The 27527-nt window shown below is 40.8% G+C and overlaps 1 protein-coding gene across 6 annotated transcripts in view; it reads right to left on the bottom strand.

Moving 5' to 3' along the window:
- jakmip1 (janus kinase and microtubule interacting protein 1) overlaps positions 1 to 25975 on the bottom strand; it is a 44407-nt gene extending 18432 nt beyond the window's left edge. For 4 of the 6 annotated variants that reach the window (XM_034230972.1, XM_034230970.1, XM_034230975.1 and 1 more), the window contains exons 1-19: positions 25461 to 25975; positions 18966 to 19267; positions 17649 to 17981; positions 16689 to 16850; positions 14706 to 14918; positions 13814 to 13969; positions 13419 to 13565; positions 12991 to 13161; positions 11977 to 12036; positions 10541 to 10669; positions 5963 to 6091; positions 5672 to 5755; positions 4318 to 4380; positions 3940 to 4038; positions 3064 to 3165; positions 2475 to 2528; positions 2319 to 2384; positions 2039 to 2107; positions 908 to 985 (exon numbers count right to left, since the gene is read on the bottom strand). In XM_034230972.1, the coding sequence (XP_034086863.1) occupies positions 908 to 985; positions 2039 to 2107; positions 2319 to 2384; positions 2475 to 2528; positions 3064 to 3165; positions 3940 to 4038; positions 4318 to 4380; positions 5672 to 5755; positions 5963 to 6091; positions 10541 to 10669; positions 11977 to 12036; positions 12991 to 13161; positions 13419 to 13565; positions 13814 to 13969; positions 14706 to 14918; positions 16689 to 16850; positions 17649 to 17981; positions 18966 to 19112 (2262 nt within the window). In that variant the 5' untranslated portion in view covers positions 19113 to 19267; positions 25461 to 25975. The remainder of the gene's footprint in view (positions 1 to 907; positions 986 to 2038; positions 2108 to 2318; positions 2385 to 2474; positions 2529 to 3063; positions 3166 to 3939; positions 4039 to 4317; positions 4381 to 5671; positions 5756 to 5962; positions 6092 to 10540; positions 10670 to 11976; positions 12037 to 12990; positions 13162 to 13418; positions 13566 to 13813; positions 13970 to 14705; positions 14919 to 16688; positions 16851 to 17648; positions 17982 to 18965; positions 19268 to 25460) is intronic. The other 2 variants (XM_034230974.1, XM_034230971.1) reach the window with 1 other exon arrangement.
- Positions 25976 to 27527: the final 1552 nt, after the last annotated feature.

The following is a 27527-nucleotide window of genomic DNA, read 5'->3' as shown; positions in this document are numbered from 1 at the left end:
AGTAAAAAAAACTTAAAAAACCATAAATTATACTTTGGGGGGAGCCTTTATACTGGTAAACAGCCTCTATGGGCGCGAGTCCAGACCCACTTTTGGAATCAAATGATGACGTCAGTGGGATTATCTCCTTTATCAACTCCTAAGCATCCCCGGGACAACATCACTAGCCCCGCCCCTAAAAAGGTGTGAACTTGAGCCAATCAAGGACTACTACTACTAGGTCGTCCTTAGACGAGTTTGCCAACGGGTTCGCCAATCCTCACGGTCCTCCATACACCCGGCCAGCTCTGTGGAGCTTTCCACCCCCACATCCTTCCTAAGATGTGTGTGTGAAAGAAGACCACAAAAAACAGCAGTGACTGCTCTCAGCTGTTTAACACTTAAAGACCTAGACACCATCACCAGTTGTAGGTTGTCTGAAGTGCAGTGTTACTATGAAAATTCACTAGAATGCAGGAATTGAGAAAAAAAATCGAGTCGAGTCGTTCCCCCAAAGTATATTTCATTTCTGCGGGAATCACTGACTTTACTGTTAGCCTTTTCACAAGATATAAGGGCATTGGGCCAATAAACAAGAAGCCAAATGCTAATTCAGGGGCTTAGGTTTATTTATTTTTACAGAATTTAGACTTTAGTGGTAAAAGATGCAGTATCCCAACACAATGCAACAATGTTAACTTTATGGAGGATGTTGAATTAATGTAATGGGGTTTAATGTGTTTGTGTCATGCTGGAATGACGGTGTTGTACCCCCTGCATTCCTAAATCTCTTTCTCATGAACCATTAGACGTTGTGCACAACCTTAGTAATTGTTATAATTAAGACAGATAAGTGTGTTTTTGCTTATTAAAAGGCTTTGGGCAGCTTTTGTATTAAGGTCAGGTCCTACTGCTCGAGTATTCGTACCATGTAAGCCTGATCCAAGGCCTGCTTCCTGTAGTCCAACTCTTCCTCGAGGTATCCCTTCTGCTTGCTGAACAGCTCCTGCAATGAGATGTGATAATAAACAAGACCGGACATGGTATACAACCGTGTACGTTTATGATGCAAATATACATGAGCTTTCACAGAGAGTCATAACATTAGAACAGGGGTGGGGAACCTTTTTCCTCTCAAGGGCCATTTCAATTTTTCCAACATCCTCCGAGGGCCGTACAAATGATTGACCTCTGCTTAAAAATACTAAAATCACAGCCCTTTAATTTCGCCTTTCTTTCATGCTGTGCAAAGAAAAAGCAACCTCTTAATCCAGATATTTCACCATGACTCGCATATGCATGCACGTGCACGGTTGTGGCATGACCACCAAAACAGAAAGATGTGGACACAAGATGTGTGCAAATTTATTTAGTTTCCTATCCATGTGGACATGATTTAAGTGAGGGAGGGACCTAACCTCCTCTAGGGGGGTCCGGGGGGCATGCTCCCCCGGGAAGATTATTTTATAAATGTTGAAGTTGAAAGCATCAATCTGGTGCACTTTGAGAGCAAAATTAGGAGATCTATGGACACATCTCTCAACACCCATATGAAACAGAACTGTAAGCAGATTTATTTTTCTTTATGGATATTTTACAAATCACTCCCCTTTCAAACTGTATTCTTGTTTATTAATAACAACTTTGTTTTATACCTGACCACTGGGCTTACAACTAAAACACAGCCATGCAAAAACTGCGGCATGTGTACTGCAATTTTTGGAAGTACCGGAGCCGCGTTCTGGTGCTCTCCGTCAGCACTACACCCCTGTCAGACCAGAGCCCTAGAGAGATAATCTCTCTAGGGCTCTGTGTCAGACGAGACATATACCACGTGATGACACGTTAGGCTCGTGTTGTATTCAAGGACCCTGACCTTGGCCAGGAAAAACAGGCTTGTTTAATTTTTTTGCGGTCTAGATTTCTTTAATTTTTTCTTTTTTGCGTGTGTACATAAATTACCTCGAGGGCCGTACCAAATTGTCTCGCGGGCCGTATACGGCCCGGGGGCCGCAGGTTCCCCACCCCTGCATTAGAAGAATGCACACTGATTTTTCACCTTGTCATTTTCCAGGTCGATCATCTTCTGTGTTAGGGCGGTCTCTGTGCTATCGATCTGCTTCAACCACTGTATGGGGAGGAAAGAGGAAGATTAGTGGCCTCAAAGTGAATCCATTCACAGAAGCTAACATCATTGTATTATATAGGGTTCTTGTTGTTCTGAGATTTAACTTAACAAAAATAACTCAAATGTAGTGTATTTTTTAATAAATGCAATGTTATGGTATGTCCACTGTGTGTCAGTAAAAACCCATCATGCCTGATAGGCCTTTACTCACCTTTTCACACAGTGAGATCACTGTTCCTGCTTGGATTACCGCTACCTGCTCTTCATTTCTAAGATTCTACAGAAGACACATTAGGAGTTATCCAAAATTATAAAAGTAGCAGATATTACATTTAAAGATCCAAAATCTAACAACGTGTGAACTCACCCCATTATCCCCCAGGATATCCAGTCTCTTCATCAGCTCAGGAATGATTACATCCTGCAGAGAGTTCGAAATCACTCTAAATTAAATACTTCTCCAAAATTATATAGATGCATTTGTATGCATTTTTTTCTTCTCGCAGGCCTCCACAGTGAAAGTAGAATCCGAGTGGAGGACATGGGTTTTTTCCAAATTAAAGCTAACACTGGAAGTTAATATGAAAATGATCACTTTGAGGGTGAAGTATTCCTTTAAAATTAATATTTTCTGTGGATGTGTGTCAAATTATGTACCGCAGTTGCTCTGACTAAGTTTGTAGAATTGCTTGCAGTATGCATACAATCTAGTATACTACTCTATCAACTTTGACGCTCTTGATTATATGCAACCATGGTCAGAATACCCAGAAACACACGCTGGCTTGCATACTACATAATGTGACCTTATGCAGTTTGACCTTGAGTAGGACATCCTGGTATTTTTGGCATACTGATCTGGACATAAACATTTTTGGGACGTACCATTTGTTTGTGTATACTGATTGTTTGGTAGTAATATAACACACATTGTGTTTGTGCAAGTGTGTTATCACCTTGACTCCCTGCTGGTGGCAGTACCTCTGCAGGGCGCTGCTGCTGTTCTCAGGGAATGCAGACATGTGGAGATTGAGGGCAGGAGATCTGTGTTCCCTCTCCTACAGGGAGTACATATTATGTTAATGCTCACACACACAAACAAACATCAGGACATCAGCCACACTAACAAGTCCTACAGGTCCAACAAGTCATGATAACATGTGTCGGTGTTCTTTGATGACTAAATGTAAATGAGAGTGAAAAGGGAGTGAATGACGGATTTACTTACACGACACTGAATTATGGTTCAGGATCTGCCAAAATGAGGGAGGTGGAAATCCATGGATTTAAATGGGAAACCGAACGACACCAAACCAAAAAGGGAGTTTGAAAACACATGCAGAAACTCAAAAAGATGCTACTTGGCATACATTTGGACACACCTGCTATTAAGTATTAACTGATAGTCATTTTGAGATGCAGGTCAGTTATTCCAGTACTTCTCTAGTTCTAAAGAAAATGAGTTAGCAGAGAAAAACTCCCCAACAAATGTATTTTTCCATGGACATGGAAAATGTAAACAAAGATACGAGACACGTGCAAAAATGAGAGACAAAATGAACAAAGATGGGATTGAATATTGAACTTAAAATACATTTTTATTCAATTCTTACACAACATTCTTTCATTAAAAAAATATTCCAGTTAAGTGGAGGGTATGTGGACACAGCTGCCATGCAAAACACAAATGCATACAGAAGAGGACTCAAGTGTGTATAGGTGATCAGTGCGTCTGTCTGTCTGGTAAGTCACTGTATGTAGGTCTTGCATCTGGAACTGAGATTGTTGTTGTCGCCTCCCGGTGACAGTTTGACGATGGTACAGTCTCTTACTTCCAGTTCGAGCACTCTGAACTCCAGCAGCTCGTTCTGGTCCCGGGCGTCCTGAACCTCGGCCTGCAGCCGCAGCTCCGCCTGCTGCAACGCACTTATCTGCAGACACACACATGCATCTTAATTATAATGGTTCGGCATGCTTGACAAATCATTATCGAAAATGAACGTCCTAAAGTTACAATATCATAATTTAAAAAAAAAGATTTGGCAGCAGAAACAAGAATAAAAACGACTGTTTGGTATCACTACATTAATTATACAATACTATGTTAATATATCACCAAGGCACTATAGCATATTTAACAATACCAATCGTTTCTTTGTTGCCATAGTAAAGTGATGCATAACATTTTAGAATATGCTAAAGAAAACTACCTTCTCGTGAAGTTCCTGGTTGGTCCTGAGCAGGTATTGCTTCTCCTCCACCCACTTTGAATCCTGCCATAACAACCAAACACAACATCAGCAAGAACATACCCGGGAAAGATGAGGAGAGGAAGGAAAGCATCCCACAGGACACAATCAGCCAGAACAAAACCCATAAGCTGACCATGTAATGGAAACAACACGTGCAAACACAACAAACAGACAGGAACAGTGTGGCAGTGGCATGAATTTATTGTTCCAGAGAAATAAAGACTTGTCCTGAGATAACAGGAAAATGAGCTGCATCAACAGTCATCCAGAGTTCACAGTAACAGGAGGAACAGAAGATGAAAAACGGCAGAGCAGCAAATCAAATCACAAGCTGGATCAAGCCACAGTGAAACATGCAAGAAACATGCAGACACAGGGAAAACTTGACCACAAATGAAGAAGTTAATAGTAGTGATATGAAAGCATCATAATCATTTCAGTGTTCTTCATGATATTTAGTATAGGTTCAAATGAAGGTGCTTAGTGGCAGAAGTAATTTGAATCTATTGGGTTTGTCCAAATAGCCAAGGCTTTTCTCCTACACATGCTTATTTATTAAACACCAAGATGATTCATGATGACTTTTGTACCTTTAATAAGTTAAATTAATGTAAACAGATACTGATACCAGGGCTTTGGGGGTCTGCTGATGTGGAGTACTGATCTGATACCAGTTTTTATATCAGCTATATGCCTTATGGTGTGGATGTGATTGGGACCACTCTATGTGTAACGCAACATCAGGTTTGACTAAAACATTACTTTCCTTACTTAGTAAAACACAATATATCTAATAAATACATATGTATTCAATTGTTTTTCATTATTCAAATATGATTAATTATTAAAATAATATAAGCAAAACCATAGCAAAGTGTGTTAAAAAAAGTTACAATCTCTATGTATAAACCTTTATAATGCAACAAGTTATTAAAAACCTAAATAGAAAATACATTTCAGGATATAGCATTTTAAAATGTTTTTATTATCAGTGCATTACTGATGTGAATTGTATGTTTCTATTCAGTTCAGATAAAACATTACTGCTCTACGACATTAATCTATTCACAGCTAACAGGATTCAAAGTGATTCAAGCTTCCTCTCCAGGCTCCACATCCCAGAAAGTCCCAGAAAATCCCCAAAAGAAATGAAACCAACAGGAAGGGGATAGAGCATGCAGGAGTGGCATCACAGGATTCTGTGGAAAACCAGGTCAACAAAGCGCCAGCCGAGGAGCAGAGCAGCCAGAAACACATGCAGGAGGGCCAGAGAGAGCAGGACCAGGGAGCCCCTGTCCCCCGTCTTTGTTACCTGCCCCCGCTCGGCCAGGGCCTTCTCCAGGTCCAGGATCTTGGTCTGGCAGCTGCTGAGATCGATGTGCAGCTGCTCACGTGTCTGTGGGAGGGAAGGGCCCATATGAGCAGAAAATTAGATAAAAAAACATACATTTCAACATGTTATCACACCTGGTAAATACAGTATGTTGAACTTTTATCTCTGTTAAAATACAGATACAGTATGTTCAACTGTTTATTTTGCAAAGAAAAACATTTGGGTATTGTTGGATTGTTGCTAAAAGGAGCCGAGTAAAATAATACAAACCCTGGCCTCCCGCTCAGCATCCAGAGTCCCCCCCGTCTGCTCCTGGAGGAGCGCGTAGGCCCGCTGGAGAGCCTGGTACTCTCTGGTCAACTGACGGAAACGAAGCTCCGACTCTTCTCTGGAAAAACTCTTTAAAAAAATTTAAAAAAAATTTTAAAAAAAAACATATGTATTAAAGACAAATTAGTATGCTGAGTAGGATGTTCCTTTAATATACTTTAAAGACAATATAAATACATAAAAGGGATCTTCCTAATCAACACCTAACCCTGGCCACTGCATTTCTGGATGTAAACATCTATACAAATGTAGTGAGACCAGGTGCAAGGTTGTTGGCAGAGATGCAAGAGGAAACTGTGAAAATGGCAAACACAGCATTGCAAATCCCAAAACGAGTGTGAATCTGAGGTTGAATTTCACCCTTAAACAGGGTCAACACACACACACACACACACACTAGGGCTGCTCGATTATGGCAAAAATCATAATCTCGATTATTTGGGTCAATAATTGATATCACGATTATTAAAAACGATTATCCATTTACTTTGAAAACATCCATTTATTGAAAAAAATCAAATTGAACAGTTGATTACCCTGAACTTTAAGTATAATTCAACTGAAAAACTAATAATAATCGTTTTATTTCGATTATGTTCTTTTCATAATCGTTGCAAGCCAAAATCGTAATTGCGATTAAAATACGATTAATTGAGACACACACACACACACACACACACCAACACGTTCTCACTCCCATCCCGTCACATATTGACGGTCAGGGCCCCTCCCCGTCGCTATGTGACGTACAGGGTACCCCTTGCCCGTCAGGCTTCTACGGGCAGGGCGTCCCATAGACCTTCATTGCGGACAGCGGACCCCTTGACCGTCAGGCTTCTACGGGCAGGGCGTCCCATAGACCTTCATAGACCACGTGATCAACAACAATGGCCGACCTTCGTGTTATTCTCGGTGGAAAAGGCCTATTTTAAGGTTCATTTGGCCAATAAAATGCGTTTTGATGTCATTTTATGCGATTAATATGAGTTGTTATTTCTGATTATTTGTGCAGTACATGTACATGATGTTTAGTTTGCTAGTTATGACGAAGATTACTTCATGAATGTGTACACATTCATGGTTGCTGACGTTTTTTTGGTGGAAATGTGTTTTTTCACAGCAAAGTCACCCTCTGTACTTGGACTTATTGGGAGAATCTAAAGGCAAGAACATCCCAAATATTCATTTAGGTCTTTATTTTAGACCTTTAGTGTTGCCGTCTGTGAGGAAAATAAACGGGGCTCAGAGCCTCGTATTTTTTAAATATTTTTTTCCTTCTAATTTGTTATTCTTCTCAAAATAGCACACTGTTATTTACTCACCAATAACACACACTTATCCTTGCTTTTATTTATTGGTTTAATTCCATAATCTCGGGCTTTTTTGGCGTTCGTCAGGAACTGAATTTCAAAATAAATATAACCGGAAACAGACGTAGGCATTTCGAGCGATTACCCAATATCCTCAGCTACGCTGATTGGATGTTTTAGCCGCAATGCATGCTGGGATTTGGTGTTTATATTATATGAAATCCGGAAAACATTTTAAAATAATACTTAATTCCGAGTGCTCTTGCTTTTCTCTTTGAAAGTCATCACATAACGGCATTGTAATACACGGTTCGGCTGCATTGTATATTACAGATCTGCCGTAGTTCTTTATTTATAGAGCCCTGATGAGAAGACCTTTGGAAAAACTGAAGAAATGCCGCCGAAACTGAATACTTGACGTGGATCATAAATATTTCAACAATTAAACAACATCTTCAATTTCTCTTCACACAATACGTCTCCTTGCAGTATCAACACTAATTCGGCTGACTTTTACATTTGATATAATTCATAGATAGGTTATATTTACACCATAACGGTGCACAGCTTATATAAAAGGACTTGTAGTTTTTAAAGATATTACTGATTTGAATTGGATTGCATTTTGAATGTAAGAATGTAAATACTGAGTCTGAAATAGTATAGCAATATGCTGTAAAATTATGTGAAAGCATGAATAAAACTACACATCTTCAGATGTTGTACATACAAGTGTCCAACACTAATAATACAAAGTTATTATGGCTGTGTGTACCTTGTGTGCACCGCCTAGTGGTTAAAGCACGTTATTGAATTATTGTTTTTATGTGTTTTATTTGTTTAAAAAAATATTAAGAGTACATACTTTCATAGGGGGAAAAGTATAAATATAGAACATAAAAAATCAAGAAGATACTATAAGTGATCTGATCTCTACAATAAAACAGTTTAGTGCAGAATGTACAAAGATATTAATAGGAGGAGGTGCAAAATAGAAACACGAATTAACCTTTATTTAAACATTAAATAACAGATTAAGGTCTTCTTTTAAATAAGAAAAAAACTTTGGGGGTATCTATCTACAGATAAATATTAAGCCTGACAAAGTACTTAACGTCTAATATATTGCTTTCCTGCAATGTTAACTATGTTGAAGCACTTATTTTAACTGATATTATACATATGGATTATACTCTTATGTAGATAGATAGAATAAGAAATGTGCAGAATATGACAGTTTAATGGTGGAGGTACACACATATTGATAGATGTCTTGTAATAAACTGTTGATTGCATAACTACACCGTAGTTGTGTATATGATATCATATGTCAATAAACCTTTGAAAATCTTGAAAGGGATGTGCAAAATAGCCATAATATACAGTCTTTAATTAACTATTAGTAGAGAATAACGAGTAATGAATATACTTTATTACTCGTTTCCATTCATGTCAATTGCAGATACATGTTTAGTCTTCTCAAGCACCAACTATCAAATATCTCTCCTGATTGTTGGCACTTGACAATCACCTTACCTGAATTTTACTCAGGTGTAACTAAAGTCTGATTTAAGGGTTGTTTATATTTCACATCATTAATCAGAATCTGCAAAGTAACTAAAATAAGTGTGGTGGAGTAAAAATACCAGGTTAACCTCTGAATTGTAGTTGAGTAGAATTACAAAGTATCAATGAGCTGTCATGTGGGTATATATTAATGCTATATATTAATGCTGCGCATTATGGACAGCAATTTTCACCCATTTATTAATTATATGTTTTACATTTGATAACACCAATGTGTTTAATACTGGCAACTTCTAATTGTGGGGAAAACGTTCAGTAGAGACGTCCCATAGAACATTTTGCGAAACACAATAGTGTAGTGTATAGTTCTGGGGGGGCGTTCGATTCCAGTTTTGGATAGTCTGGCGTGGTTTCGTTCCATTTCAAACAGCTGTTTGACGCTCGGCGTAACCTTGGCGCACTGCCACTCCAACATCCAATCCCAGACCTTGAAGATTAATCACGGGGACTGTAGTCCTAAACGATAGCTGGGGATTATGGGTAGTGTAGTGTCTTCGGCCATCCTAAACTCAAAAATGTTGACAATCGCAATGATGCTCGAAATGCCCCTTATAGGCCTACGTCTGTTTCCGGTTATTTTTATTTTGAAATTCAGTTCCTGGCGAACGCCAAAAAAGCCCGAGATTATGGAATTAAACCAATAAATAAAAGCAAGGATAAGTGTGTGTTATTGGTGAGTAAATAACAGTGTGCTATTTTGAGAAGAATAACAAATTAGAGCCCCGTTTATTTTCCTCACAGACGGCAACACTAAAGGTCTAAAATAAAGACCTAAATGAATATTTGGGATGTTCTTGCCTTTAAATTCTCCCAATAAGTCCAAGTACAGAGGGTGACTTTGCTGTGAAAAAACACATTTCCACCAAAAAAACGTTAGCAACCATGAATGTGTACACATTCATGAAGTAATCTTCGTCATAACTAGCAAACTAAACCTCATGTACTGCACAAATAATCAGAAATAAAAACTCATTACTCGCATACCCTGCCCGTAGAAGCCTGACGGGCAAGGGGTACCCTGTACGTCAACAGTAGCGACGGGGAGGGGGGAGGGGCCCTGACCGTCCGTGCAAGATGGGGACGGATGGGAGGGTAGAACCAACCACACACCACACACACACACTACACACACACAACACACACACACACACACACACACACACACACACACACACAACACACACACATCACACACACCACACACACTACACACACACACACACACACACACACACACACACACACACAACACACACACACACACACACACACACACACACACCACACACACACACACACACACACACACACACACTACACACACACACACACACACCCACACACACACACACACACACACACACACACACACACACACACACCACACACACACACACACACACACACCACACACACACACACACACCACACACACACACACACACACACACACACACACACACACACACACACACACACACAACACACACACACACACACACACATCACACACACACACACACACACACACACACACACACCTTGTAAGCCAATGTCTTACTCCAGAAAAATATAATTGATGTTCTGTTGTTTATTTGAATGCACACACAGCATTTCTTACCTCGTCTAAATCCTCCTCTGGAGTTGCAGGTGTGCGGTCAGTGAGGTCTGTGTTGTAGGAGGTCAGAGAGGAGGTCTCAGAGTCTGCGGACTCCTCATCAAATCCAAAATACGTCTCCACAACATGCTTCTGCAGAGAGGAGAGAGGACAATGGAGGATATGCCCATGTTACAAAAATAATAAACCCTTCTAAGTATAGAACGATAGCCAACAAATCCAACCTTTATCAGGATTACATCACACGTGATTTCCGGGAAAAAAAAGATGTTAAATTCACTGAATTCTTTAATCCACCACACATGGTCGTAATAATGACATTAAAAGTTTAAACACCAATATTTTCCTAACACTTGTCAAAACCAGGTACTGTCATTCTGTTGTTTATCTCAGGCCAATAGACTCAGATAACGTATTGGCCTGTTTGTTTTCTTCTTTCTTGCTAATAACTCTTCCAAACCCCACAGCGTCCTTACCATCGTGTTTATAAGTCATCTCCTGGCAACCAGAGAAGTAGAGGCAGACTAGGGCACAGAGGCAAATGAAGGACGAGAAGTAGAGGATGAGGAGGAGGTACTCCGTCATGTTGCTACTGGACCAAAAACACCAACACACAACTATGGAGACTCTCCCAAAATATGTCTATAATATTTTGGACTATTCAAAGCTGTGAAGGCCTCAAAGAACGCTGAAGAAGTACTTTCCTTTGCACTCCCACACAAATTGAAAAAGCAGATGACAAAGCTTCTGGTTTCATCAAATTAGATGGTTTTGTCTTCAGGCTCAGATATTCAGCTACTGCTTTAAATTCCAAGAAAAACCAACAAACTTCCAGTTGCAAGTCCAAGAGCCAAGCGGCTGTGCCCAACCCTGCATCTATCTCGCCAAGGTGACAAACTGGTTCCAGCTGGAGAGGTGGGACAAGATATCTGACATGCATCCAACAACTCCTCCTCCTAGCAACCACATAGACTCTAAAGTGTGCCCTGGTGTATTCGCCCAAACACACGCATCCCAGCAGTTATTATCTTCCCCCAATTAGACGGAGTTATCCTGGTTCACTCTTTATGTACCCGCTAGAAAAGCACAGATAAAAAGACACAAACTGTTGCACAGAAATTGAGCTTCAAATCTTTAAGATAAATGTATTCACGGTCCAACAATGTCATAAAATAAAGCAAAAATGGAAATAAACAAATACGTTTGCACTAGCTGTTGGTTTTGGTTCAGGCAGGAGATGTATGATTGCTCATTGGATGCTCCCAGCTGTGAGGGATGCTGTCATAATTGTCTCCTGAGCCCAATTAAACACAAACATGCACAGACAAATGCACACACACTCAATTAAAAGCAGTAGCAAAGGATCAGTGAACAACAGATAGTTAGTTAGGTAGTTGCTCAGTTACACCATTGGATTTTAAACATGTATGGAAACTTACTTTAGACAGTTTGAGAGGTTTCCTTCTGTTCTTTTTGCACATCGCCAATCGGTCACGTTCCTAAAGACAAACACACAGTAGTTAAGAACAGCCTCACATCTGAGATTCAAACGAGACTCATGAGCTGCAAAAGCTTCGCACAGCTGTAATCCTGCCTTTTATGGACAATTCAAATTAGAAAAACTGACCAGATAATTGAGTTGATGAGGTCATATTTGATCAGGATTCATAATGTACTTGCATCCAGTCCATTTTTACTTACATTTGTTTTAAGTTAGTGATTGTGTAAAGTTTATTGTCTGGTTTAATCTTTATTTATGAAAAACAAACAAAACAAGGAGGAAATATGTCATAAAAGCCATAATTGTCTTTCTAGTTCCCAACCCAAAACGCACATTTGTAACAGAGACAAGAAGGAAGTGAGAGGCCTCTCTTCTCAACTGCTTCCATCATTAGCTACGGAAAAAACAACGTGTTTATTATGTTTTACAACTGGCCTAGATCGTCTAGATCTACAAGCAAGATGTGGCTATTTTACCGACCGCAGACAATCAAGCAATCCTTATTGTTAAGCCCTGAACATTATCATAGCAATAAAGCATGGTGGTTAAAGTGTTTGTTATGGGAAAGGGGGAGACAGATTTTTTGCTGAATTTGAGATAATGTGCATTTATTCCTAAAGAAATAATGCATGCCACCAAACACAACACTGCCCATGTGAAAATATAATCCACTGGGATATAAATGAGGATTGGCTAGTGCTCTTATAATGTGACGGCTGAATGCCTGACAGGAGACACACTCCTATTAACTGACAGCATGTCGTCAAACCGCCCGGCCCTATCACATTTGAGAACAATCTTTGATTTGTTTTCAGAAAGTTGTGAGATAACAGCGCACATTTAAGAAACACAAGTTAGGGATTTGTTATTTGAGTAAAAACAGTAACACCATTAAAAACAATTAGATGGTTAATTGATTGATTTCTGTCAGTTTTTGGAGTAAATTCCTGACCTGCGTGAGCTCGTCAATGATGCCACTTTGCTCAGAAACCTGCAGCTTGAGGAACTCCACTTCCTGTTCCTCGTGGGCATGGCTCAGGTCTGTCAGCGAGCTTGGCCGCTTCAGCTGGGACTGAATGCATTGTTGCTGTGGGGGGGGCCGAGAGGCGGCGGCTTTTTCCTTCTGAGGGGGGCAGAAGAGAGAAGCAAAACGATGGTTCTACAGAAAATAGTCCCATGCTCCTCCTGTAAATAGCCAGTAGGGGGCCCCTCTTCCTTATTGATGATATTCACAGGGACACTCAAAGTAACACAATCCCTCTTCCTCAACAGATTTAAACTAAGGTGTATGCTATTGTATTTGTTATTCCTTTGGATTAATAGACAGACATGGACAGAGACTATTTGTATTAAAACATAGACGTGATGCTTCTCTCTCACCATCTCAGCGTTGACTCGGCTCAGGTTCTTCAGTTTCTCCTCCATGCGTTGCAGCGTTTGCAGGAGGTCGTCATTCTTCTTGGACAGCCGCTTGTTTTTCTCAAACAGGGGCTTCATCTGGCTCTCGGCCTCTCGCATGCGCTTTAACTGAACACAGGAAGGAAACAGGGAAGGGAACAATGTGAACTTAAGTCTTCTAGTGACAAGGAATTTCCAGTTTAAGCAGGAGAGGCAAGATCAAGGTCGTAGGGCTATGTTTTGAAAATCTTCAAATAGAAGCATATATGTTTATTTATGTATGTATATCTGTAGTCGTAAGAGTAACAATATATGTTTGCGTATTTGCATCCCCTACAATCACTCTAGACATTTGTTTACATGTGTGTTTTTCTCACTAGTTCATTCCTCTCGTCTGCCAGCAGTGCATTTCTGTCCTCCAGCTTCCTGATGACCGAGTGGAGCTCTGCAATCTTCAGCTGGAATCTCCTCATGTCGCGCTCCTCCACTTCCTGGGGAGCAGGGGGGAGAGGAGAGGAGGAGGAAGACACAAACTAAAAAAGGGAGTACATGCATGCAGGCAGACAGGTAATCAAATGGATGGAAAAGAGGAGGTGATGGGATATGGGATGAAGGATGAGATGTCATTTCATTGAGAAACTTATATGCATTACAAGTATATGCGTCTCTAGAACATATGAGTATGTGAAGGTGTGGCCTAATGTACAGATATGCAATATAGTTGCAAATCTAGAAATAACATCCAATTAATGTTTCTTCCTTGTCACTTGTTTGTGAGGTTTTTTTGAATTGCAATGGTGGAATGTGTAAACCATGACAGCATACCTGACAAAACAACAATAACGTAACCAGTACATTTGTTTGTACTTTTGTTTCCTTTTTATAATTCTTTAGAGTCCTATAACAAGTTTAAATCAGGAATCACACTTTTTTGACAGGGTACCTGCAGGTGATCCCGAAAACCAATCTAAAGCTAGGGTCCTTTTCTTTATTTAAATGCATTTCAATGGCAATATAAAAAGGTTTTGTTACCCTTCTAAAATATTTCAATTCTTTGCATAAAAACTGTACAGTATATATTTGAAAAATGCTCTCTACCTCACTAGTTAAAGAATAACTCAATCAGTCGTAGAGAGAAATTATGTTTATCAAATACTGTGACATAACTTGAAAGTCTCTATTTTAGACTGATGCATGTAAAGAATGTGCACATTTAATACCCATAATATGAATACATCCATGCACAGATGTACAGATGCATGTGTGTACCTGGTTGATGAGCAGGTCTGAGTTGTCCCCCAGCCCAGGCATCAGCTCTCTCTTGGGGCTGCCGTGGTTGTATCTCTCGGCCTCTCGTACATGACCCAGCTGCTCGTCCAGAACGTCTTTCTGCAGCTGCAGCTTCTGGGTGTAGCCGGCCTGCACCCCCAGCTCCCTCTCCAGAGCACCCATCACTCGGTCCTTCGACTTCAACTCATCCATCTACAAGAGGGATGGATAGGAACATGGTGGTAGAGAAAGGGAGTGAGTCAGACAGTTTCACATTCAAGCCCAGTTACAGCCCACATCAATAGTGAAAATGTCCACAAAACATGAACACATTTTTTAGTGCAGATATTTCTAAGATAATGTTGTAGAAAACAAATGAAACATTATGATGTTTTCTCTAACTGTGTACAAGCTGTATGCACAGATGGCAGAGAACAGGAGGGACAGTGTTCTAACTTTTAATGTAGTGCTAAGGATGTTATTAATTCACGAAGCTGACAAATGTTCCCACTTCTACTTCCCTTCTTCTAACACTGGAATATTCGGCACTGCCTGCTCTCCATCAATGAGGCATTTTGACCCTCTGACTACTCTGATTCCAAATAATATTCAGTCTGCTCAGACATTTTAGATTAGATTAGATTAGATTACTTTATTGTCATTACAACAATGCAAGCACAGTGTAATGAAATGTAAGGAGGGTCTAACCAGAGTGCAAAACAGTCAGTTACATACACAATTATCAGAAGTATGTACAAAATAAATGATACAAAAATAAAGGTAAATAGATGGGAAATGTATAAATAGGAATAAATACAGATAATAATAAATACAGTGAATACAGAATTGCGTTTCAGCACAGCACACGACAACTATTGGATTTGTTTGATGGAAAGAATGGATTTCTTTAAACAAGAACAAAATGCAACAAAAATGCCTGATGTAGCCCTACTGTATGTCAGCGAGTTAATGAGTAACTGCAGCAGGTATTCAGACGTTTGTCTTTGCAGATAAGCACCACATGGGGAGATGGGCTTAGGCGGGCTTAGGCAGACAATACAGCAATTAGCCTTTAACCTTCATGCACTTTCAGTGAGATAAAGTTCAAAAGCAGGGAAACAGATGCTGGACTGTGATGAACTCTGGGTGATATTAAAATGAGGTTGAGTCAGATGAGAGCTATACAAATAAAAGCTGCTGGTTTTTTAATAATAATAATAATAATAATGCATTACATTTGTTTTATTAGAGCGCTTTTACAGGTGCTCAAAGCGCTTTACAATTACACATTACACATATTAGACATGTAAGAGTCATTACTGCGGACATTACCCACAGGAGCAAATGCAGGTGAAGTGTCTTGCCCAAGGACACAACGGCCTGACGCCAAGGCTAACCTATCATGGGAATACTGACAGATGGTTTATGAAGCAGTGTAAATATTTGTTTTTGCTATTTATTGCTGCACTGTTTTGTGACACTGGACATAACAGGACAGTCCAACAGAAGCTCAAAGGGGAAGCTATCATATGGTATTGAATGTTAAAGGCCCTTAACATTTATTTTTCATAAACAGCTGAGTGAGTACAGTTTTGGTTGTTTCAATTCAGATATTTCTGTCATAAGTATATAACAGCAAAGTAACGGGATGACAATTCTGTTGTGTTGAAGTTCAATGGGTTTACTTTTTTGCCAGATCACTGACAATAATATATTATTAAATAACAACCACACAGTCCAGAGGCTCATTAGCTCAGTTTTGTGTTCAAGAGTCAATGTGGCTTATTTTGTCATGTTGATATTGTAAATACAAATGTGCCAACTGGCGTACCAAGGTACAAAACAGTTAATAATTTCTTATAACTTAAATGATCTGTTGTGATGTTTTTATTTATGGCCCATGTAAAGACTTAGCAAGTGTCCATGTCAGATTGAGATGAGACATATGTGTTGTGTGTCTTTCCCAGCAGCATGAGGTCTCACCAGTCTGCGGATGTCTCTCTCACAGTCCCGTTTGATGCGGTGCACCTCATCCTGGTGCTGTTGGTAGGCCGTGCGGAGATCTCCTGCTTTGGCTTTATCGGCCTGCAGAGCATTAGCGAGAGCCTCATCAGCCTGCTTCCTGGCTGTCTTCTGCTCCTGGATCTAAAGAAATAACACACAAACAATAATATTATCACACACAAAACCAAAACACCAAAGAGAGTGACACTCTCACATTCATAAAAACACATCCTATCCTATTGGTCATTTGTACTGATAGATAGCCTGTTTGTATGGAAAGGATACAACGAAACAATAGCTTGGGAACAATCTTTTCCACCCTACTTCCTGTTTTTCAGCAGCAAATTTAAAGACGTTTATAGAGCCCCAATACACACACAAACACACACTAACTAATGCCAACTTCCACAAACATTCTTTCATCTTTATCAAAGAACAAACTACGCCCTCAAAAAATATCCAATCTACACACTTAAACACCCCCATCTTCCCAACACTTAACACTTGACAGCTGAAGTGCTTTTAATATGTTGCGGTTCATCTAATGGCATTGCTGCAGATCCATATTTATCTGAGCTCTACTTTTGAGAAGCAGAGTACACAAGATGGGGTTTGAGAGCAGCATTAGGGTTAATCAGGGATGCGTATTGTTAAAGAAGTTATGACACCAGTACCAAAGCTGTTTCAATACCATAGGAGTAATTATTTAGTGTGCTTCATTCTAGACCCATCATGTGAATGGAAGCATTACATTCTGTAAAGTGTCCCCACCTCTTTTCCACGTCCAGATGATATTTACAGCAATATATCTTGAAAGCGATCAAATTATTTAAATATATTATACCTAATACTTGTAGTGGTATCTCGGCACGCTGCACTGCTAACAAAAATAAAATGATTACCGCATTTCCTTCACCTCAAGCTTATCCTGCGACCCACCTCCTGCTGCAGCTTTATCCTCTCCCCATCGAAGGCTCTCCTGGCCTCCTCCCGAGCCTCTGCCAGGAGAGCATTCTTTAGCTTGTCAGCAGCTCCATCTCTCAGGGCGTTCACAAGCCCCTGGAGCCTCTGCGCCTCAGCCTCCCGGATCTTGATGGCCCGGGCCAGCTCAAAATCATGCTGCCGCACCAGGGTCTCACGGGCGGCCGTGTTCTCCCGTATCTTTTCTTCATGGAGCTTGGCGCGCAGGTCAGTGAGCGCCACAGCATGTTTGTGCTGCTCAAGCTCCCGAGCCTGCCGCTGCTCCTGGAGTCGCTCACGCAGCTTACATATCTGGTGGAGAAACACATTTTGCCATTTGAATTCAATCAACAGGTCATTATTAAACAATTTACAGGCAGTTGGTGTATTAATTCATTTGCCCTTAGCATCATGATAACTTCATTTAAACCTTTGTGCTTTATTTTCTATAACAAAAGGAATGATGGATTACGTGTTATGAAATGTGCAATATTAATAACATTTTCTTTTCTATTCTCCCATCAAAAGGACCGATGCAAAGAAGGCACAGAGAGCAGAGAGTTCCTGTTTGTGTCGATCAGAAGATAAAAGGAGCGGCAAACCACCCTGACAGCTTTTAAAAGAGTGAATAACCCACTGAACAAACTAAAGTGCTGGTTGTACTTCATTATTAAAGAGACACCTAAAACAATAACATCTGGTAAAAACACAACATATGCAAACAACATAACATTACATTGCATTTAGCTGACGCTTTTATCCAAAGCGACTTACAATAAGTGCATTCGACCAAGAAGATACAAACTAGAAGAAAACAGAATCATATAAGTACATCAGGTTTCATAGAGCCAAAACATTTCAAGTGCTACTCAACTGGCTTTAGATAAGCCAGCCCTTTATTAGTATATAAGTGCTTTGTTAATAATTCTATCGCTCAAAGTGGAGTCGAAAGAGATGAGTTTTCAGTCTGCGCCGGAAGATGTGTAAGCTATCTGCTGTCCTGATGTCAATGGGGAGCTCATTCCAACAAATACATATATGTATAAGCTCATACTTGGAGTCATTATTTATTACAGCTTCTACTTATCATGTTAATTATTGTGTGTGCTTCCAGTGAGTATTAGCTGCTTTGAAAAAACATTTTAAACTTTGTGACAGCGAGCCTGCGTAAAGAAGTATTCATTCATACAAATGTTATATCAGCTACCCTTTCCTTCCTCTTCTTCTAGTGAGATGGTTTAAGGGGACTCCCTCTCTCATATCCTTTCCCACATAAGGCCTCCTCTTTGGCCTCACCTTGTTGCGCTCCTGCTGCAGCTCCATCTGGCTGTCCATGAGTTTACTCTTGAGTTCCTCGTTGGTGGTCGGCACCGAGTCGGTCATCACCTCGGACTTCCTTCCCTTTTTAAGGGGCGGGGCTGCGGGGGGTGTGGTCGAGGACATAGCACTCTAGCTGCCAAATCAGGACAGACATAGAGTACCGGGTGTGGCGAAAGGAAGGAGAGTCAGTCGCTGCTCCGCCTTCGTGCGCGGCCCTGCATCATCATCATCAAAATACGGTTGTCAAGTCTACATCATGGCTGGAGGTTGCCGAGTTTCTATTAGAGAAAGACAGAGAAACAGAAGCAAAAAGAAAAGGGATGAGTCAGACTGGGTTACACCAAACGACTCTGCACAAAGCACTGGACCAAAGTCATGACACACTGCAGCCAGGGAAAACAGACTATTTTTGGGACTAACGTTTACTCTCTCTCCTCTGTCACACTCTTGTCTCCAACATCCAAAAAGCCATTTATCACCATCCTATACCAATCCCTGGGCTGTAGTTAGAAGCCCCATAGTGCATGAAAGAGTGTCTGACCACCAGAGTTATGGTCCCCCGGCCTCTCACAGCTCCCTAACACGTCTCTATTAGAACACTTGTAAATGAATCCTTTACCTTGATGATTTGTTTTTCCAGATATCCTGCACTCGGTTCAGAACCCGCACACAGGCTGTGCAGATTAAAGAGCTGCTTTAGTCTCACTATGGTCCACTTAACCCCCTGCAGAACAGACTGATGATCACAAAACACATCAGCACTGCTTTAATAGTTTACCTTGGTGAATACTGGCAGTCTGTACTTAATAGAGTTTAATAGTAATCTTCTTGGAGTCTGTCTTTTCTGTTGCCTTATTTTTGTCTTTACACCATTAAAACAAATTGCAATTTAACGCAGAGATCTGTTTGAGTTTGTCTCCTCTCTTAGACGTGCATCTGGTCCAAAGAGATGACTGATATTTGATATTTCCACTTTATCCATCAGTGTAATACAATTGCAAGATTTGTTTCCACCCTTTCCTTTCCTTTCCTTTCCTTTCCTTTCCTTTCCTTTCCTTTCCTTTCCTTTCCTTTCCTTTCCTTTCCTTCCTTTCCTTTCCTTTCCTTTCCTTTCCTTTCCTTTCCATTCCTTTCCTTTCCTTTCCTTTCCTTTCCTTTCCTTGGATATTCCAGAAAGAGTGGCCAGTGGCAAAACATGTTGGGTTTATAGCCATATTCTAAACCAAGAAAAATCCTTTCAATTTTAGAATGTGACAAAAGACAATGTTTATAATAATCTTTTTTTCGACTAACAGTTTCAGCTTTAATATGAAACCAATCACAATACCATTGTTATGAATTGGATAAGCTTGAAGAAAGAGATGAATGACACAAACCGAGATAAATACATAAGGATTTAAATGGATGATCAGCCTTCCTTCTAGTTGTGTTAGCAGGTGTATTTCTGGCATATTTAGTTATGGATGTGTTGCTACAATGACACGCATACACTGAGCTGAAAGTGGACTCTTCTAATCTCTTCCAGAATTGAAATGTAGCCCAATAACATTCTAGTTTATTCTGCCATCTATTCAATAAATAATGCAACGATGAGGGACCTAAAGCATTAAGACCGCAGGCAAGCGCCTCCATCTTTTTCTACACACACACATCACCAAACGTTCATTCACAGATGGCAGCAATAGTAACCAAGGCAACTCTTGCTCTCAGAAACTCCCGTAGAAAAAGGATTGATGGGGAGAAGGATTTGAAACACACAGCGACACACGCGATCGTTTTTTTTTAAACACGTACACACGCACATGGTTTTGTTATCTGGTTCAATCTCAGAGCCGAGGTTGACTGAGAGTCAGAAATGCATTGATGCTGGAGGCGCTTTCTTCCACATGGATTCTTACAAGGCGCACACAGTCAGACGCTGACGCCCAAACAGTGGGGATGAGAGAGGATAAGAGACAGGATGGAAGAGAGACAGAGATAGAAAGAGCATGGGCAAAGTGGAGGAGAATACCACCATCTCCCCCCTCCTCCCCCACTTGCTGGCATCGGGATGTTACCGAGCTGAGGCCATCAGTGATCTCCCTCTCATTCACAGAGACAGAGAGAGAGAGGCTATTCACACACTGACCCAAGCACACACTCCTCCGGTCTCTTACACAGAACAACTCGGGACCGATACAGCTGACATCTTTTCACAAAAAACCTCAGTACATCCATTCACATTACTCAAACATATCTTTTCTTTTTTTTTTACAGGAACTGAATAGACTTGTCTCACAACAATGTGTACTGCAATCTGCATACTTGATTTACAAGAATGAAGAAATGTTTCTGTAAACTATCCACCCTGCCACTGATTTGTACATGTGTATGCATGCCTGTGCCATTACCAGAGACCAGGTGTGCCCTCGAGCTGAGAGGCATGACGGACAGTTTTACTGGTTTTTCTTGTAACACTGATCCCGAGCAGAAATAGGAAGTGATGCATGTGCATTTTATTCATACTCATCTTTATATACTTCCGGTCAGAGCTAGTATACTGATAACCTCTTCTTAAATCAGAACATAACCCCTTATCAATAATGTATAGGACATTTTTCACTTTGGTACGAGTCCAGATTTTTCACATTTGCCCACTTACAAAAAAATGAACAGTCTATCATTTTAATGGTAGGTTTATTTGAACAGTGAGAGTAAGAATATCAAAAAGAAAATCCAGAAATTGACATTATATAAAAGATACATTACATTACATGACATGTTACTTGTTAGACGCTTTTATCCAAAGCGACTTGCATACTCAATACTGTGGGCGATCCCCACAGGAGCAATTTGGGGTGAGGTGTCTCAGGGACACAACGACATGCTGACTGCAGTGGGGTTTGAACCTGACCCCCTGATCCAAACACATACGCATTACGCACAATCCACTGTGCCACACGCCGCCGTTCAAATGTATTTGCATTTAACTGTGGGAAATAAGTATTTGATCCCCATGCAACCAACAATAATTCTGGCGTAGATAAACTTACAAAATCGGCAAGGGATCAAATACTTATTTCCTCCACTGTATAAGTTGACAACCACATAAAGATCGAAGCCCTCTGAAGCCACGTGTTCCCAAGCTGGCAGCCAGAACCAAACAGAGTTTTATAGGGGAAACTGGAACATTTTATAGGAGCACCAAGAAGCTAAAAGGCACCTTTAATGTTCACAGAGACAAAGACAAGCTAGCACAGGTCATACCCTATATTAGCTCATCCACTCTGGTATATAAACCCAGCTTACATTGTACGAACAAGGCAACATGTTTCAATCTAAAATCTTTCAACAGACAAAACTGATGACCAAGAGAAAGAGTAATCCTCCACCCAGCTGATACCCACATACAGCTAAATGACATTACTATGACTCATCAATTCAATCAAATGCCAAACATTTTTAAAAGATTAAAAGATCAACTGAATAATAAAGCAACAAAAAAGGCACCTTAAAGGCCTATTCAAGTATACAATGAGTGTACCCCAGCACATCAAGTTCAACAAACAATGGCGCTAAATAACTTGATGCAAGAAAAGAAGTGATGAAGAAATCCTGCAGCTGCTGGGAAGTTTCACCTTTGAGCTAAATTCTGTTTCAATGAGTATAAGGTCAGCGACAAGATGTGTCCTTCAGCGTGGATACAGCATAAGAATGGGTTCTACAGTAGGTCGGCAAGTCACATTTTCTCTACTTGAAGAGTACCTTGAAGGATAATAGTTTATCAAAATGGCTACTATTTCTTTGTCCACAATATTCCACCTAATCTTTTTTGCTATCTTTGCTTTCTGTTTGGAAAGCCAGGGTGTCTTCTACTCACTGCCGGTTTCTGTATTTCTATTATGTTCATATTATTAATGTGATCTGTTTGAAACAAGTCAGAAGCGGAGGATTGAGTATTGGCATTGGTGACTTCATACAAATTAAGCCTGCAAAGAGATGTGCAATGTGATCAATGAATGATTAACATACACATTGTACAAACAACTCATGGATGAGTAGGTGGTCTTTCACAAGCTACTTCAATAAAATGAATAAAACCTGACGTTTTTAAGAAACACAACTTCTAATTCATATGACCTTTAGTTTCATATTTGTATTACATGTATGTCCTTATTTTTTTATACAGTCCAACTTTGTTCTTTAGCAGGAGTTCTTTATGGGTCATTTATAACGATGTTAGCCTATAAACTGCATAGGTGTTTCTTTTTGTTCTTCTTTTACTAGATAGTACAGAAGATAGAGATCCTCTACTATTAGTGTTACTTACATTTAGTGCAGACAGACAACTTTGCAATGGTCACAATCCTATTACACACTAGCAGACGGACCTCCTCGAAGCTAGACAGACCACACACTCACATGTCGTCAAACATTAACTAGACTTCAGCGAGACATGGAGGCCCAATAAAGACATAAAAGCGCTGAAACAAAGACTCATTGCTTTTTCATCAAGGTTACAAATCTACAGAGAGGGTGTGTCCGACTGAGATCAACTCCTGTGTATATGCTGCACATTGGTCACAATGCCTCATAGGCTTATATACAGACACAATACACATACGTCCCTATTGCAGTCATGTAAGCATCAGCAGTGTCGACTATCGGAACAGATCTGGCCACACTCCAGACATCACTCCACAACACAGACACATTAAGACACACTTAGCAGTCTAGGGATCCTCCAAAGACACTGTAAAGATGAGAGGCAGAGTAACCATAGCAAGTGCAGCACTAGTGGAGCATATGACCTACAAACTGCTGTGCCAGCAGAATGACTGCAAGTTACTGACCTCGATGACAAGTCAACCCAAACATAAACATCAAGTATCTCTCGCTCTGTGCCTCGGCCACGCTCATGCATGCCATCGACTCAGTGAGGCTATCGTTTGTGTTATTGTTCGAGGTTTAGATTTATAATGTCGATGTGATCATCATTTACTACTGGAGCTGTGTGTTTAGCCTGTGCAAGATTATCTTTGTGCATGTATGGGTTCATATGTTCTTCTTATGTTAGCAGGGGTGGACTGTCCTCCCTCAGAAAGACATGATGAGTGCAGTCTGTAATGTGATTAACCTTGCTTCTCTCTCTCTCTGACTGCACAGCACATTAATCAGTACTGGCTCGTTACTATATGTACCCGCTCTACAGGAAGGTACAGACATATCTCCCACTCTTTGCATTAAGAATATAGGATGAACTACCCTATGTCTTCAAGGAAGGGTTTAGTGAAGCAATGAGATGGGTGGGTATGGTCCACAGGGATTATCCTGTGAGCAGACGGTTACTTAACACTCTGGAAAGCAGGGGAATGAGGGAGAGGTAGGGTAATGAATGAAGAAAGAATAAGTAGGATGAATTAAGGTAAGCAGAGGAGGGTGGCTAAAGTCAGGGGTGAGGGGGAAAGAGGGGGAAACTATGATGCAAACAGGGTTCCCGGGGAATGTCAGCATCCATAATATTACACCTAGCAGCCTGGCATCATAGATAAGATTAAGTAGATCATAATAATAATAATTAGAGTTTTGTTCCAGTGCTTGCATGTGGATCAGTTATTACAACACATCAAATGAAAACAGCATGCACCATAGTTTTTACAGCATGGGCAGAGCAGGCTGATCAAACAGAAGTGAGTGTGCAACACATGTCGGCTGTCCACTGGGGCAGATTTACGAGCCTCTGACAGTCAGACCCCGCAGGTAAACACAACAGAGATGGGCACAGAACATGCATGGCAGTGGACTAATGTGCTAAAAGGATATAATGGGAATGTTGGGGATGGGTTAATGCGATGTGGACAGCATCTAATGAGCTGTCAAATGGGAGATTATAGGGTAGAGTGCTGCTGAAGGGTGCTGCTGAGAGCCTGTCTGCCTGTCCGGTGTGCCAACCACACCCCACGGCGACATGCATGCTTGCATGGAGGGCTGCTGCAGCATCCTCCATCCACAGAGGTCGGATGTGCTTGCACTCTCAGACTGTTATAGTATCGATAATTCTGTGTGAAACACTGCCATGTAGCATTTGCATCGTGGTGCTCTAGTTTTGTCCATATCTAACCAGGGGCCTCCTCACACCGGGCAGCACGCCGGGAGGAACTCTGTAATGAAACTACTGAGATAACATATCAGTAGTCGAATATGTATCTCTCGTGTCAGGTAATGTAATCATCACGCTTTATCTTTAGCTGGCCTGCAGAGACCAGAGGTGTCACACGGTGCAGACAAAATGCACATCTCTGTCTGGGTCGATATGAGGCATGGCAGTTACTGTTGGTAGCCCAAAACTCACATCGAGGCATGGTGAAGCCCACCCGGTGGCAGTGCTTCGTTAGCGGGTGAAACCCGGATGTGGGATACATGTCACCGCAGCTAACCGCCTGTCAGAATCCACAATAAGTTGTTTTATACATACAGACAAAGCAAACTTACCAAAAATGTTGGTCCAGTGGTCTCAAGATGTTTAAACGTCGCTGTCTAATTTGCTTCACATCCAGGAAGGGAGGCTGAGCGTCTTCGTCTTGGAAAGCTAAAGGAAATGACCTCCAGCTCTTAAAATATCCCGAGCCCAGCTAACTGCACACAGCGACGGTTCACAACTTAGTTCCTCTGATATATCACACGCGTTTTGCAGCGCTGAAGTTGTATTTCCTCCACATATATTATCCTCTAGCAACACACTGGATTCAGCTCCAGGATTCAGCTCCAGGATTCTCCTCCTCTCACGTTGACATTTCCCTCCGCGCCCACACACACACGCGCGCGCTTGAAGTCATCCGTTCACATGTCATACACACATGAGGGGACAAAATATAAATAAATAAAACTGTGTGAAGCCCGTGTCGACGTGAACATGGGGAGAAAAAGAAACGCCGGGGCGGGCGTCGCCGGTAGCGTGATAGAAGCGCGACCTGACTGCGTGTTCAAGAATGACACCGCGCGCGGTTAATGCGTGGACACGCCGCCGGTGCGGGAGTAACGTAACGCTACGTCGTTACGGTGCACGGTGGCACAGGCAAAGCAACACAAAAAAAGAGGATAACATATTTTAAAAACAGATAAGGATTGGGGGCAAAAACGTTTCTGATTGTGAATGAATATGTGTAAAACCTTAGGCCTGCAACTTTTTAAGGCTAAATATTGGGACTAATACAATTATTTTATGCATTTCCTTTTCATTTTATTTTTATAATTGTGTGATTGTTGTATTTAACAGGCCTTTTCATCTTTGTCATCTTTTTATTTTGTATTATTATATGATATTTTATTATAGCCAATGTGCCATCTTGCCAAGCATCATTTTATAAAGAATTTGTTCATTTTTTATGAAAAATGAACCACTTTCATCATACACACTTGCTGTTGGTGTATCTCATTCTAATAATAAAGCATTGTAATTAAAAAGCTTGAATTACAGGTATATAATTCAAATCATAAAACTGACTGACAATAAGTGGTGCGAGTGTGACCCAGATTCTAGAGGATGCATTACTTACGCACAGCTGCTTGTGTCTGCCTCTTCTCTCCACACTGCACCGGCCTGTCTGCCATTCACAAGCAGCAGCAGCACACACACCATCAGAGCTCTCTGTGGCTGCAGCATATGCAGCTCAATGCTGCAGGGCAACGAAGGCAAACAGTCAGGGGTGAGTTTTAAATGGACTACGTCGTGCCTTATCCTTCAGTGGTCACTCACTCATCCAATTGGAGTCCCAGTAGGAGTTTGATTGTAAGGGCCTGTGCTCTTCATTGGTATGCAAAATATTTTTGAGTGTGGTAAAACAGGCAAGCAAAGGGGGTGAGTTTGGGGTATTAAGCTCCATTCCATTCAGGTTCCTGCTGAGGCTAGCAAACACACACAGATGGAGAGATAAAGTAGAAAAACATTGTGGTTGCAGGCAGAGCGACGAGGAGAGGGAGGGGTGTGTGTCCTGTTTTGTTTGGTGAAGGATTGACTCAGAGAGCGAATGTGTGTCAGAGAGCAGTAATGAGTATTTCTGTTAATGAGTTTGCCTCAGGGATTGTTACTGTTTTCCGCAGCATGGATTTTTAGATATGTTAATTATTATGTTTTTTACCGTGCTCTCAATGAACAGGAAAACACGAGGTTTCACATAAAAAGCATAAAGGAAACTATTGTATTTGACGTCACAAGTAACTTGTGATTAGGTCTTGTGATATTGTATCCCCTGATACAAGAACAACACAAAGTGTTTTTAGATTCAGGTGATAATATTGGTTATAATTAAAGTGTTAGAAGTGATGGTAGAGTTGAAGAGCATCCTCAGCCTGTGATATGCTGACATGTGTTCTGACATGTGTTCTGACATCAGGCTTAATGGTCCAGTTATCAAATGTTTCTTCTTTAGAGGAAATATTAGATCTGTTTTCCATCTCTTCTGCCCAGTAACACAGTGATGTGAGGAGTCCCTGTTTTTATTAACTTAACATAATCATCTTAGGTTTTCTGCATATCCATGAGAGCTGTCCATAATAAGC

The sequence above is a fragment of the Gymnodraco acuticeps genome, unplaced genomic scaffold, assembly GCF_902827175.1.
Source record: "Gymnodraco acuticeps unplaced genomic scaffold, fGymAcu1.1, whole genome shotgun sequence".
Classification (NCBI taxonomy): Eukaryota; Metazoa; Chordata; class Actinopteri; order Perciformes; family Bathydraconidae; genus Gymnodraco; species Gymnodraco acuticeps.
This window is presented reverse-complemented; position numbering and strand designations above follow the sequence as displayed.